The sequence below is a fragment of the Galleria mellonella genome, unplaced genomic scaffold (genome assembly GCF_026898425.1).
Source record: "Galleria mellonella isolate WM207_F2 unplaced genomic scaffold, CSIRO_AGI_GalMel_v1 utg121, whole genome shotgun sequence".
NCBI classification, from domain to species: domain Eukaryota; kingdom Metazoa; phylum Arthropoda; class Insecta; order Lepidoptera; family Pyralidae; genus Galleria; species Galleria mellonella.
In genome coordinates this window covers 1797963-1811123 of record NW_026441983.1, presented here as the reverse complement: position 1 = coordinate 1811123, position 13161 = coordinate 1797963, and the positions used below count along the sequence as shown (strand labels likewise).

At 45.5% G+C, this 13161-nt stretch overlaps 1 protein-coding gene across 1 annotated transcript in view; it reads right to left on the bottom strand.

Annotated features, from left to right (window-relative positions):
• LOC116413560 (synaptic vesicular amine transporter) overlaps positions 1–13161 on the bottom strand; it is a 43382-nt gene that overhangs the window by 8330 nt on the left and 21891 nt on the right. The window contains exons 3-5 of the mRNA XM_052898428.1: positions 9046–9201; positions 8382–8514; positions 815–873 (exon numbers count right to left, since the gene is read on the bottom strand). Of these exons, the coding sequence (XP_052754388.1) occupies positions 815–873; positions 8382–8514; positions 9046–9201 (348 nt within the window). The remainder of the gene's footprint in view (positions 1–814; positions 874–8381; positions 8515–9045; positions 9202–13161) is intronic.

Below are 13161 nucleotides of genomic sequence, written 5' to 3'. Positions count from 1 at the left end.
GAAAAGTGAAGATTATGCAGAGGTTACAGGTTTTTTAAAGGGTGAAAATGGCATGGTAACCCCGCCTGCGCTATCGGTATACACTGGCGGAGTACCAGGGACACATGATAGGTGAGTATGAAGCAGGTCGGTTAGCCCACTGTGACGAATTCAACGATAAATTAGTCACGATAGTTTCCAGGGGGAACCGCGTGGAGGTCGACATGATAGGGTATATTGCTAGCAAAGGAACTATTAAATCCCATTAATAACAATCCCTTCCCCCCCCCCCGCCCCTATAGACCGCAGGTCGTATAACATTTTCTATACACTAGCCTACTATGAATAGGGAAAAATAGCAACTGACGGTGTATCTTTCGTCCTCTTTTCACTAATTATCTTTGCATAAGAAGAAAGGAGGCAACCATATGATTTACAGTTTTTATTTTATCATTACTTCTATGTAATTTTTTTTTATACTACTTAGAATGGCATACAAGCTGACGGCTCACCTGATCGAAAGTGGTTACCGTCGCCTATAGACATGAGCAGTAACCATGGACATAACAGAGTATACTGTTTCGCCCATGATACCCCCATGCGTAGCCATTCTTGAGGACTCAGATCTTATTATTCCTCTGTACCCTGTAAATTCACTGCCATATCCCACCCTTCAAACCGAAACACAGCTATGCAAACACAACTGCTTCACGGTAGAAACACGAATGGGACAGAGGTACCCAAGCAATCGACTTTTGTACAAAGTCTCCCTCTGGTCTCTCCTTGTTCTTAGGACTATGACTGAAATGATCTGGTTGAAATGAGATACACTTACTCAGCGTGGACAGGAACATCAAGATGAAGCCAGAGAACATTGGGACGCTGTATCCGATTCTGTAACAAAATTAAAAAGCATTGAAAAGTCTAAAAAAAAATATGGATGATAATGGAATGGTAACCTGCACTGTCGGTATACGTTGGCAGAGTACCAGGATAACATAATAGGTGAGGATGAAAGCAAATCAGTTTGCTCATCGTGATGAATTTTCACAAGAAATAAACACGACGGTTTCCAGGAGAAACCGTCCGTGTGGAGGCCAATCTGATAGTGTATATTGCTGTCAAACTATTAATGGGTCTCTTAGACCCCATAACTATCATTTCATTTCCCCTCAATAAAAATAAATTGCCGATTATGTATACCTATTTAGCTAAATCTTTTGTAATTGTCAGAACAATGTTCATATGAAAGACAATGTTTGAAAAATCGAAAAAAAAACTCTGGTAAACTTCTCAACTGTGTCATGCAAAATGGTGGAAATTCCACATCTGTAGCGTCCCGTGAGCGGACTTTACACAGACTAGGTATTTTTAGTGTATAGGTTTAAAAAACCTGATTTTTCCGAAATCTAATTGGAATTATACAAAATTCAGTTTAAATTTATATTCCAACTAGATTCCTTATGTAATTTCTTACACTACACTCGACTTGAATTGCATTGCAACTGTTCTATGAGAAATAAAATGGGGTCACCTATAAATTACCTTTTATTTTTCAATTATTAAAAAACTAAGACCTCGCTGGATGTAAAATTATATATTTTTTATACAATATTATATACTTGATAAAATAAAAATAGGCTTATGTTCAAATACATTTTTTTATACAGCACTTGTTTATAAACATGGACCAAAAAAGTCCCTCTTCGATTGACACTTAAGTGGGTCTCCTATTTCATTATTTTACGTACATTGAATGAATGAATGAATGAATGAATGAATGAACGGTTTATTTTCTCTTCACAAAAGGTGGAATAAAGTAACAACATGAGGTACAATTTGAAATGAAGACCAATTTTGTGAGAGACTGGTGCTTGCGGTAGGTTTCGAAGAACCTGTGTTACAAGTCACCAGTGCCCCATCTCCATGGACTACACAAATACAAGGCAACCAATTAGTGTTATAATACACAGATAACAATAATAAGATACATTCTTGACGTCAGGGACAAGAGGTGGTTTGTTTACAATAATTTAAGCTTGTCGCGAAGCTAGTTTAGACAAAACAGTATATATGACATTTTTATCTATATGTCCGCTGAGCGGACGCGACACAGTTGAGAGGTTAAAGACGGTCTTTTTTTAATGGGCGATAATGGTATGGTAACCCCGTCCGCGCTATCGGTATACACTGGCGGGGCATCAGTGATAGATGACTGGTGAGGATAAAAGCAGGTCAGTTAGCCCATCCTGACGAGGTGATTTTTGGTTCATTGCTCATTCGATAGCCTTTGGTGACGCACGCGTCACTACTGGCATCAATACTCCGTTGTGTAGCGCTGCCTTGTTGCACGGAGTCAGCGGATACGCAAACACGTCGGACACGAAGAAAAGTAGAGAACAACTTGGGCACGAGGTTCTCGTTCGTCGCCTTAGTTTCGCGCGCTTTTTAACGGCCGTCCGTTCGCGTACACGGCACGCGCTGCCACCTCGTCGCGTCGCGAGTGCAGTGAGTGCATGTGAACAGTTACAAGTGACAATTGTGTAGTGTTGTGAACTCTAGTGCATCGGACTAACAAGTGTTAGGGTGGTGTACTGCGCCATAAGCGCAGCGCACCAGCTCCGGAGCCGGTGCCAGAGACCAGCACTTTCCTCCCCGGCGACCCGCGCCGCCTTCGACACCCCGGCCAAGTATCGGCAACAGGTACACAAGTCACTCCGGTGACTACATTCCATTGTTACATTAACAATAGGCACACACCCCCCCGCCGTACTCGGCGGGGCGGTTAACTGTACACAAAGCGGCCGGGTAACCGTCGCCCGGCCGGTGACTAATCCTTGTATAAAGGGCGACTCATACCTGGACAGGTCCCAACAGGCCCTTATATACGCGGCTTGTAGCGGCTTATTTTTTGTGTCCACTTTTATAGTAGCGCATTGTCCGTATTATAAATTTAAATTATTTTTAGGTATTGGCACCCGACTTAAGAGTCGGGTGCATTGCTAATTTATAAGAGGAGTGTTTCCTGGGACAACATGTCGCTGTCCCAGGATGACATTCCACAATTCGTGGCCTTTTTAAAGGCCAAATGTCCTGGCCTCTTAAAGGCATTTTTCGATGAGCGCAGGGGCGCACATGTGATACATGACGACGCCCCTGCCTCGCCGGCGGCCTCCCTTCAGGAGGCCAACGACGAGCTGTCCTCAAACCCACCTTCCCCCGGGGACCACCTAGTGAGTACCCCGGAGCCGATGTCCCCTCAGGAGGTTGCTCCCAACCGCCCCTCCTCTGAAACGGAAATGGAGCTAGACGCTCCCAACGTCGTCGCCGAAACAGGCGACTCCTCCGACACTGCCTCCTCCTCGGAAGAGGAATTTCAAATTGTGGGTGCCAAGCGCACCAAACGCGCGAAGCGGGCGCGCGATCTTCCCCCGCCTAAAACCCAACGTGCCAACGATGGCGCACCCGTTCCGGCTAACGCCGATAAAACCGACCGCGATCACGCGGGGAAAGTGAGGCCTCCTCCTCCTATAATCATCCAGGACAAGACAGCCTGGAACAGGGTGTCAGCTGCGCTGAAGGAAAAGCGCATATCCTTTACCCATGCAAGGGTAACCTCACTAGGAATCAGAGTAGTGGTTCCCACATCGGCGGATCATCGCCAGTTAACTTCCTTCCTCAGGACAAACAGTGTGGGTTACCACACTTATGCCCTCGAGGAGGAGAAACGACTGCGCGTAGTAATACGCGGCGTCCCTAAGGAGCTGGACTGCCAGGACATCCTCGCAGATATCCGCTCACAAAACTACCCCGTCCACGAGGTACACAGGATGTACCGCAGCAGGGCCAAAACGCCACTAGACATGGTACTAGTGGTACTAGATCTCTCCCCAGAGGGGAAATCTATCTTCAACATCCGAAGTGTCTGCCTGATCTCAGGCCTATCAGTAGAACCGCCAAATAAGCGGACCTACCCCGGGCAGTGCCACCGCTGCCAAAATTATGGGCACTCCGCCCGAAACTGCTACGCGCGCGAACGTTGCGTCAAGTGCCTGGGAGACCACGGCACCAAGCAATGCACTCGCGTGAGTGGCACCCCGACCCCACCTAGCTGTGTACTCTGTGGCACACAGGGCCACACAGCTAACTACCGCGGATGTCCCCGCGCTCCCCGTCCCGGCCAAAACAAGGCCTCCGCAAAAGCCACAAAGGCTCAGGCACCCCGCGCAGCACGCCCCGCGCCCCCTACTATCCCGCAGCCCTCAGCTGCACCACCTCCCCCGCCAAAAAATGCTTGGGTGCGACCTCCGGTCGTCAAGGCGACCCCCTCACCCACCATGCCATCTGCAACCGCTCCCACGCTTGCCAAGATTGTGGCATCGCCCGCTCCTCCGCGCCCCGCCCCGCAAACTGGAACGAACATAGGCTCAAGCTTCGCAGCCGACTTCGCACTGGTAGCGAAACTCGCCAGCTCCATCGACGCTGGCGAGATTACGGCCCTGGCCTCCAAATTAAGGTCAGTCAACGACCCACAAGAAAGACTCGCAGCCGTCTGCGAGCACATCGGCGTACTAGTCGCCATCCTCAATTTTAACAATTAATTATGGATCTAAGGGCGAAAAGATGCAAACCTCGGTCCGTTAAGTTAGCGTTTTTCAACGCTAACGGACTACAAGGGCAAAGAGACGAAGTCCGTGAGTTTCTCACCGTCCATCAGGTGGACGTTCTCCTACTACAGGAGACCTTCCTCAAGCCTTCAACACGCGGTCCAAGAATCGCAAACTACAATATCGTACGCAATGACCGCATCAGTCGCGGCGGCGGTACGTTAATTTATTACCGAAGGTCCCTTCAGTGCATTCCGATCGACACGCCTCCGCTCGTAAACATGGAAGCCTCGATATGCCTCCTCGCGATGACAGACCACCGACCGATCTATATAGCATCGGCATATCTCTCTCCCTCCAAAAAGCTACTCCGGGCCGACCTCCAAGCTCTCATGGACCTGGGGGATTCGGTAATTATTGCCGGAGATCTAAATTGCAAGCACAGCCTTTGGAGCTGTGCTTATCCGAACCCAAACGGTCTCACCCTGGAACGCCTTTCGCTCTCCATGGGTTTCGACATCCTTCCCCCAGTGCACTTCACGCACTATCCGGCAAACACTGCTCATCAGCCCTCCATCCTCGACATGGCCCTACTAAAGAACGTAGCCTTAAGGCTGAGTTCTATGGAGGTCCATGCCGAACTCATCTCCGACCACCGCCCCGTCACATTCTCGCTAGGCCCACCTGCAGACGGGGCGCCTCAATTTAAAACGGTCACGGACTGGAGCCGGCTCGAGAAAGTCCTCGAGTCGACTAACTCTCCGGTACTGGACCGCATCCCGGACGAAGTCGAATCTATCGAGGAGACGACTACAGCCATTGACGCGCTAACAGAGCACCTGCAGTCGGCAGTCAAGGACTGCTCCAGGGAGGTTCCGGATACGGGCGACCGTAGATGGAACCTGCCTGATGATGTAAGGGCTCTGCTGCGCACTAAGAATGCAGCCACACGAGCGTATGACCGCTATCCCTCAGAAGAGAACCGAACCCGCCTGCGAGATTTACAGCGCGAAGTAAAGAGTCGCATAGCGGAACTTCGGCGAGACAGATGGGATAAGTTCACCAAAGAACTCACCCCCTGCCATACCGCGTACTGGCGAGTAGCCAAAACCCTCAAAACAGACCAGTGTTACTCCGACCTTCCGCCCTTAGTCCGAACAAACAACAGTCCGGCCTTATTTGATGAAGAAAAGGCTGAATGCCTAGCAGACAGCCTAGAGGCCCAATGCATGCCGAGTACCCTTCCGGTGCCCGATGATCATCTAGAGAAGGTAGAATCCGAGGTGGAGCGAATCCTGTCGATCCCTCCAGTAGAGTCACTCCCCCCGTTACACTGGATGAGGTGCGAACACTCATCAAAGGAACCCCCAACCGAAAGGCACCCGGTGCCGACGGTATCTCTAACAGACTCCTTAAGAGTCTGCCAGAAACCATTCTGCTACTTCTAGTAGCGATCTTCAATGCGGCAATTACCAATGCCATCTTTCCAGATGCTTGGAAAGAAGCCGATGTCGTAGGCTTTCCCAAACCTGGGAAAGATAAGTCCCTTCCCACCAGTTTTCGCCCCATCAGTCTCCTCAGCTCGCTGGGGAAGCTGTATGAGAAGCTAATACTCGCACGCCTGAAAGACTGGCTACAGTCCAAAGGCATCCTGATCGATGAGCAGTTCGGCTTTAGAGCCAAGCACTCAGCTGTTCATCAAGTACATCGTGTAGTAGAACACGTCCTCAACGCCCGACACCTGAAATCCAACGGGGTCACATGTGCCCTGTTTCTCGACGTAGCAAAGGCCTTTGACAAAGTCTGGCACAGCGGCTTGATTTTCAAACTGCACAAGATGGGAGTGCCAGACAGGCTCGTGCACATCATACGAGCCTTCTTGTCCAATAGGTCATATCGCTATCGCGTCAATGGAGTGCGTTCCAGCGCACGACCGATTAGAGCCGGCGTCCCTCAAGGCGCTGTCCTCTCCCCCACCCTCTTCTCGTTGTACACCAACGACATCCCGCGTCAGCCCCGAGTGCAAATCGCCCTCTTTGCTGATGATACAGCCCTATATGTGGACAGCACGTCGGCCGCCTGTGCAGCCAACAGGCTTCAACGGGCGGTGGACGAGCTGGCCTACTGGTTCAGAAAATGGCGCATCGAAGTCAACCCAGATAAAAGCGCCGCCGTGCTTTTCACGGCCAAAAGAAAACCATCCCTTCCCGCCTCTATTCAGCTGTTTGGCACGCCCGTCCCCTGGACGAACGAAGCCAAATACCTAGGCGTGACACTAGATTCCAAGTTGAGTTTCGCATCTCATCTTAAGCGCGTCCGAGGCCTGGCCAATTTTATACTGGGACGCCTCCATCCCTTTATTAACAAGCGCAGCCAATTGTCGCTTAACGCAAAGCTGACGCTCTATAAAGCATGTATAAGACCGGTGATGACGTACGCTAGTGTCGTCTTCGCCCACGCCCTTCCTTCATTACTTCACCCCCTTCAGGTGGTGCAAAATAAATTTCTGCGACGGGCCACGGGCGCCCCGTGGTACGTGCCCAACGTGGATCTACACCGCGACCTCAAAATACCCACTATAAGGCAATTTATGAAGCAAGCGTCTCGACGCTACTTTGCCTCAGCCGAGTCCCATTCAAATCCGCTCATAGTAAGAGCGGTCAAATACAAACCCCCCATAGAGAACGTCGCTCCAAAACGTCGTCGCCCGAGGCACGCACTCTTGGACCCCGATGATCCAACTACGACGGCAAACGCGTCTCCCTCCCTACCTACCGCGGAACCCTCGACAAGAGCCCCTACAAACACACCCACACATCGCACACACCGCCCCCGCCGGCGGGGGCGAAGAACCCTCGCGACACACGGTCCGCGCGCGATCAGGTTTGCGCCCGAGCGCATAACAACCGCGTCGCAATCTCACCCACCCAGACGTACCGACCCTTCGCCGTCCCTCGACGGGGGTCGAAGTGCGGTGGCCTAAGCCGAGGCCGAGCCACTCTGGCGCCCTTAGGCGCACACACACACCGCAGTCCATAAGAAAGAGTCGACACCTCTGTCGCTCCCCTCTCGCGGGCTTGGAGTGCCATCAGCACTCGCCCCTGCATTCGCGTCCGGTGAAGCTGTAAAGGCCACACACGGCCAACAGCAAACACATTCAGAAAAAAAAAAAAAAAAAAACCATCCTGACGAATTCAATTAGAAGCCATGATGGTTTCCAGGGGGAACCACGTGGAGATACCTGATACCTGCCGGGTGTATTGCTAGTAATGGGGCTTTTTGACCCCATTACTAACAATCCCTTCCCCCTGGTCCAAGAAGGTCAGATTTGCTCTCATTTTCTTTATTAACACACCCATGCAAAGTCGGGGCGGGCGTTGCAGTATGGTCCGGGTACGACTAAGGGAGCTTACTGGTAGAAGGATGGGCAGCAGCGTTTTCCTTAAAATATGATTAAAACCTAGCTGCAGTTGCCTACCTGCCTGCCAAGCGTGGCAACTACTGGCAAACCCTCTTCAATGGGTAAGGTCTTGGGTAAATTTAGTAGTGGATAACGGCCGATTTGAACTGTCGTGAACTTAATTTTCGATAAAAAAATTTGATAGAATACCCTATTTCGTGAGCAGTTAGGTAATGATCTTCTGGATCCAAGATCAAGGATCCAAGCCAATTCAGTATTATATTCCAAAATTGCCCCGACAGAGAATCGAATCCGAGGACCTGAGCAAGCAATAAGCAAATTAGAAGTTAGTGATGTACCAGGATCACAGAACATAGTAAGAGATATGAACATACTTGTGAGTGAGCGGTCCGACGAAGGGGTTCGCGAGCAGCTGCACGATCGCCTTGCTCGCGAACATCACGCCCACAGCCACAGTCTCTTGTATCAACTCCTTATGTCGATACTCCTTCTCAGCGGTTATGTTCACTGCAAACGGTATTTAATTTCAATACAAAGTCTCCATTTTACCACATTCCTTTTATTCCAACCAGGAATGCGTCACTTCGATTAAAAAAAAAAAGTTCGTTATAATCTATGCAACTAGTTCATTCATTTTAGAAATTTTGCACAATAAGGCAGTTAGGTCTTTTATGATATCTATCGATATTGATAATTTGAACAGAGACATATTATAATTATTTTTATAACTTTATAAATATTTTATTTTGTCAAGTGACTTCAAAAAAAGTCTTTTCAATTTGGACATATTTATTTTATGTTTATTACCGCATAAAACAGTCAGTTTTTTTTATCTGAAACTATACATACAGATTGATGTATATTTATTATCATACATTTACGAGTAAAAATCTAGACTAATTCTACATTTTACAGGGTTCTCTTTTTTAAAACTTTCTTTATTTTTTCTAAAGTTATTATATATATATATATATATATATATATATATATATATATATATATATATATATATATATATATATGATATAAAAGACTCACCCTGGGTGACGTTTTCGACTGACAGCGTAGTGTTAACTTGCAGGCAGGGGCAGTATGGCGTCGGTGGGGGCGGTGTCGTCGTGATGTCCTCCAGCGAGACGGACAGCGGCGCGTCGGGGTGACGGATATCGTAGAGGAACTCCGGTATAATCGGTACTGGGGATATGGAACAATTATATTTAATTATTTATTTATATGGTCACATAGCTCGAAGAACAAGCAACTGTTGGAGAAAAAAGATTCTTAAGTGGCGATCCTGTACAAGCAAACGCAGTGTAGGATGACCTTCCACTAGATGTAGTGATGACCTTAAATGCATTGCAATGGATGCAGGTGGCTCAGGACCGTTCTTTATGGCAGCCTGGTTCACGATAGATAGCCATATAGCCAGCAGTGAACGGATAATGGCTAAAATTATGATAATCTATATACCAGATATATATCTATCAGAGGGAGACTTTGTACTCGTACAAAAGTCGATTGCTTGAGTACCTCTGTCCCATTCGTGTTTCTACCGTGAAGCAGTTGTGTTTGCATGGCTGTGTTTCGGTTTGAAGGGTGGGATATGGCGTGAATTTACAGGGTACAGAGGAATAACATCCTAGTCCTCAGGAATGGCAACGCATGGGGGGTATCATGGGCGAAACAGTATACTCTGTTATGTCCATAGTACTGCTCATGTCTATAGGCGACGGTTATCACTTTCCATCAGGTGGACCGTCAGCTTACCATAGGTGGCGGACACCACCAACAAATTCATTCTCAAAGAGGGTTGACGTCAGGCAGGTGGCCGGTCGTAAAACTAAAAGCCAAATCCTTTTGTAATATGGATAAAATCATATTACGCCGACCCTAAATGATTGGGATAAGGGTAGGAAGATGAAAATGATACTCGTATCCCTAACGGAAATCTCACCAGCGTAGAATGCACGTCAATAAAACAATAAATATATAATATTTTATTTATACGTGTGTACAAAATTAATAACATGCCTGGTATACACAGCACAAAGTGGCGAGTCGCGTTGGCGGTCATTTTATAATTTCCCCGTACCATCCCCAGCGCCCGCATGCTCAACGGACCGTGAACAGATAACAATTTCGCGCGTTTCTGTCCGCCTGGTACTTTAAATATTGTATATGTCTTTTCAATATCGAAAAATTTTATTTAGATAAAAAAAGAAGTCTTTCTTAGATTAAAATAGACAAAAACAGTCACTTTTGACGCGGCAAAGTTGATATTTTGTATGTATATATATATTTTTTTATACAACTTAGAATGGCAAACAAGCTGACGGCCCACCTGATGGAAAGTGGTAACCGTCGCCTATAGACATGAGCAGTACCGTGCACATAACAGGGTATACTGTTTCGCCCATGATACCTCCTATGCGTTGCCATTCCTGAGGACTCGGGTGTTATTCCTCTGTACCCAGTAAATTCACGCCATATCCCACCCTTTAAACCGAAACGCAGCCATGCAAATACAACTGCTTCACGGTTGAAACACGAATGGGACAGAGGTACCCAAGCAATCGAATACGGCTCGTCTGATGGTATATAGGGTTATCGTAGCCAATGGACGCCAGGTCTATCAAGTGCGCGTTGCTGACCTTTAAAAAACCTTAATACATTCTTTTTTGAAGAACCCCATGCTGTAGTCTTTAGAAAAAGCCTCGGCAGGAAGATCGTCAACAACTAATGTGTTTCTACCGTGAAGCATTGTGTTTGCATGGCTGTGTTTCGGTTTAAAAGGTGGGATATGGCAGTGAATTTACAGGGTACAGAGGAATAACACCCGAGTCTACAGGAATGGCAACGCATAGGAAGTATCATGGGCGAAACTGCTCATGTGTATAGGCGACGATTACCACTTTCCATCAGGTGGGCCGTCAGCTTGCTTGCCATTCTAAGTTGCATAAAAAAATGCGTAATCTTAACGTAAATTCTAACTAAAACGTTAAATCACAAAATATGTTACATATAAATGTACCACTAAATACTTAACACCAATTCCATATTTTACTTCGGAATTTTTAATTACATTTTTGCCATTAAAACTAAATTTTTAATGATAGTTTAATAAGAGTGCATTGAATGAATTAATTGTATGACTAATATTTTAGTTCGCTAACAGAGATATTTTGATTTTTTTTTTTTTTTTTAGTACGTTTGTTCCGTTTGGAACAGGCTAAGGTCGGAGACCATGCTGCCTAGTCTTCAAAAAGATAATTTGTCTGGAATTTTATAGAGATATTTTGAAATAAGCTGTCAAAAATTTTTTATTTTTTCAATAATTGTAGGAAATAGTGACGTTGCCATATTTCAATAAACTTATGTTTGTTTTTAATTGGTTAATAGGTAGGAATTGACAAGACCCAGATCACTTCTATAAACAAAGTTTGTATGTAAATCTATGCAAACAGTTCATTGAAACCGCTAATTTTACATACATGTTTGTGATGTGAGTGAGGTCTTGATAGAATTTCTTGAATTTTTTCAGTTATCGGTTTTTTATAATAGCATTTTCTTAATAGCATAACGCTATGAAATTTGTTTTTCAGTGTTGATACTTCTAGATGGTTCCATAGATTCATTTTTTTTTATTTTATCAGTATAAGGGTAGGGTCGACTCTTAATAACATAACAATTTGTTATTGTAAAAGTGGCAAGATTGATCACAACCAATCCAACTTTTTTAAAATTTTTAACAAATTTATTAATATTTATTTTAATCAAAAATAAGTTCTAAATTTATGTAAAAAATATTAAAAATCTATCCCACGACAGAAGTAAACGAAATGTGACGGCCAATTCGATATTTGAAAATTAAACATGGCGGCCACTCGACTTCGAGCGCGCGTGAAAATGACAGCTCATTTACGTGTAGTGGCGTAGGAAAATGGAATGAGCGTTTATCAGAACAATCATAAGATTTTTATATCAATTTTAATTTAGTAAATAATTATCTGATATCGTTCTATTATATGTCTATAAATATTTCTACCAGAGGGAGACTTTGTACAAAAGTCGATTGCTTGAATACCTCTGTCCCATTCGTGTTTCAACCGTGAAGTAGTTGTGTTTGCATGGCTGTGTTTCGGTTTGAAGGGTGAGATATGGCGTGAATTTACTGGGTACAGAGGAATAACACCTGAGTCTTCAGGAATGGCAACGCATGGGGGGTATCATGGGCGAAACAGTATACTCTGTTATGTCCATGGTACTGCTAATGTCTATAGGCGATGGTTACCACTTAACATCATCAGGTGGGCCGTCAGCTTGTTTGCCATTACTAAGTAATATATAATAAAAAAAAACGATCCAAGATTTCAACTTTCTTAGATTCTACGCTTTTTTTTCTTCCACGTAACTTTTTTTAATATGTGAAAATTAAATAATTATCCCGCCTGTGGGATAATGTGGTACCGCTTGCGATATCGGTATACACTGGCAGGGTACCAGGGAGACATGATAAGTCAAGATGAAAGCAAGTCAGTTGGCCCATAGTAACGAATTCATAAACAATTATTCAAAAAAGTTTTCAGGGGAATCGCGTGTAGGTCAACCTGGTAGGGCAATGGGGTCGCTAGTCCCCATTACTAACAATCCCTTTTCCCCCATAATCCCGTTTGCGCTATCAATATATATAAGGTAACCAGTAATGAATGATACATAAGGATAAAGCAAGTCAAGTTGCTCTTATTCAGCAACCACGGTAGAAACCGCGTGGAGGTCGATCTGGTAGGGTTTATTGCTAGCAATGTTGACTACCAGCCCATTACTGACAATTCTATCCTTTCCATCCCACTAGTGAACCAGGTTTCTATTAAAAAAAAGGAACCTCATTATACATAATGTACTAGGACAACATGAAGCTAAAGATTAATCTAATAGTACCTAAACAGTACTTCTTGATCTCAAATTGGGTTAGTGTCTGTAGCACGCGTCAAACGTCGCGTAATACCCGATGCACAATATGATTTTGCAACGCCATTTGAACTCTGGGCTCCTAGTGATGTGCAGTTCTGATATCGATATTTTTGTATTTTTTTTACTTTTTATTTTAGGGTCTGTGAGCAATATACATAAACACTCTGCTGAGGTTTTCCCTAT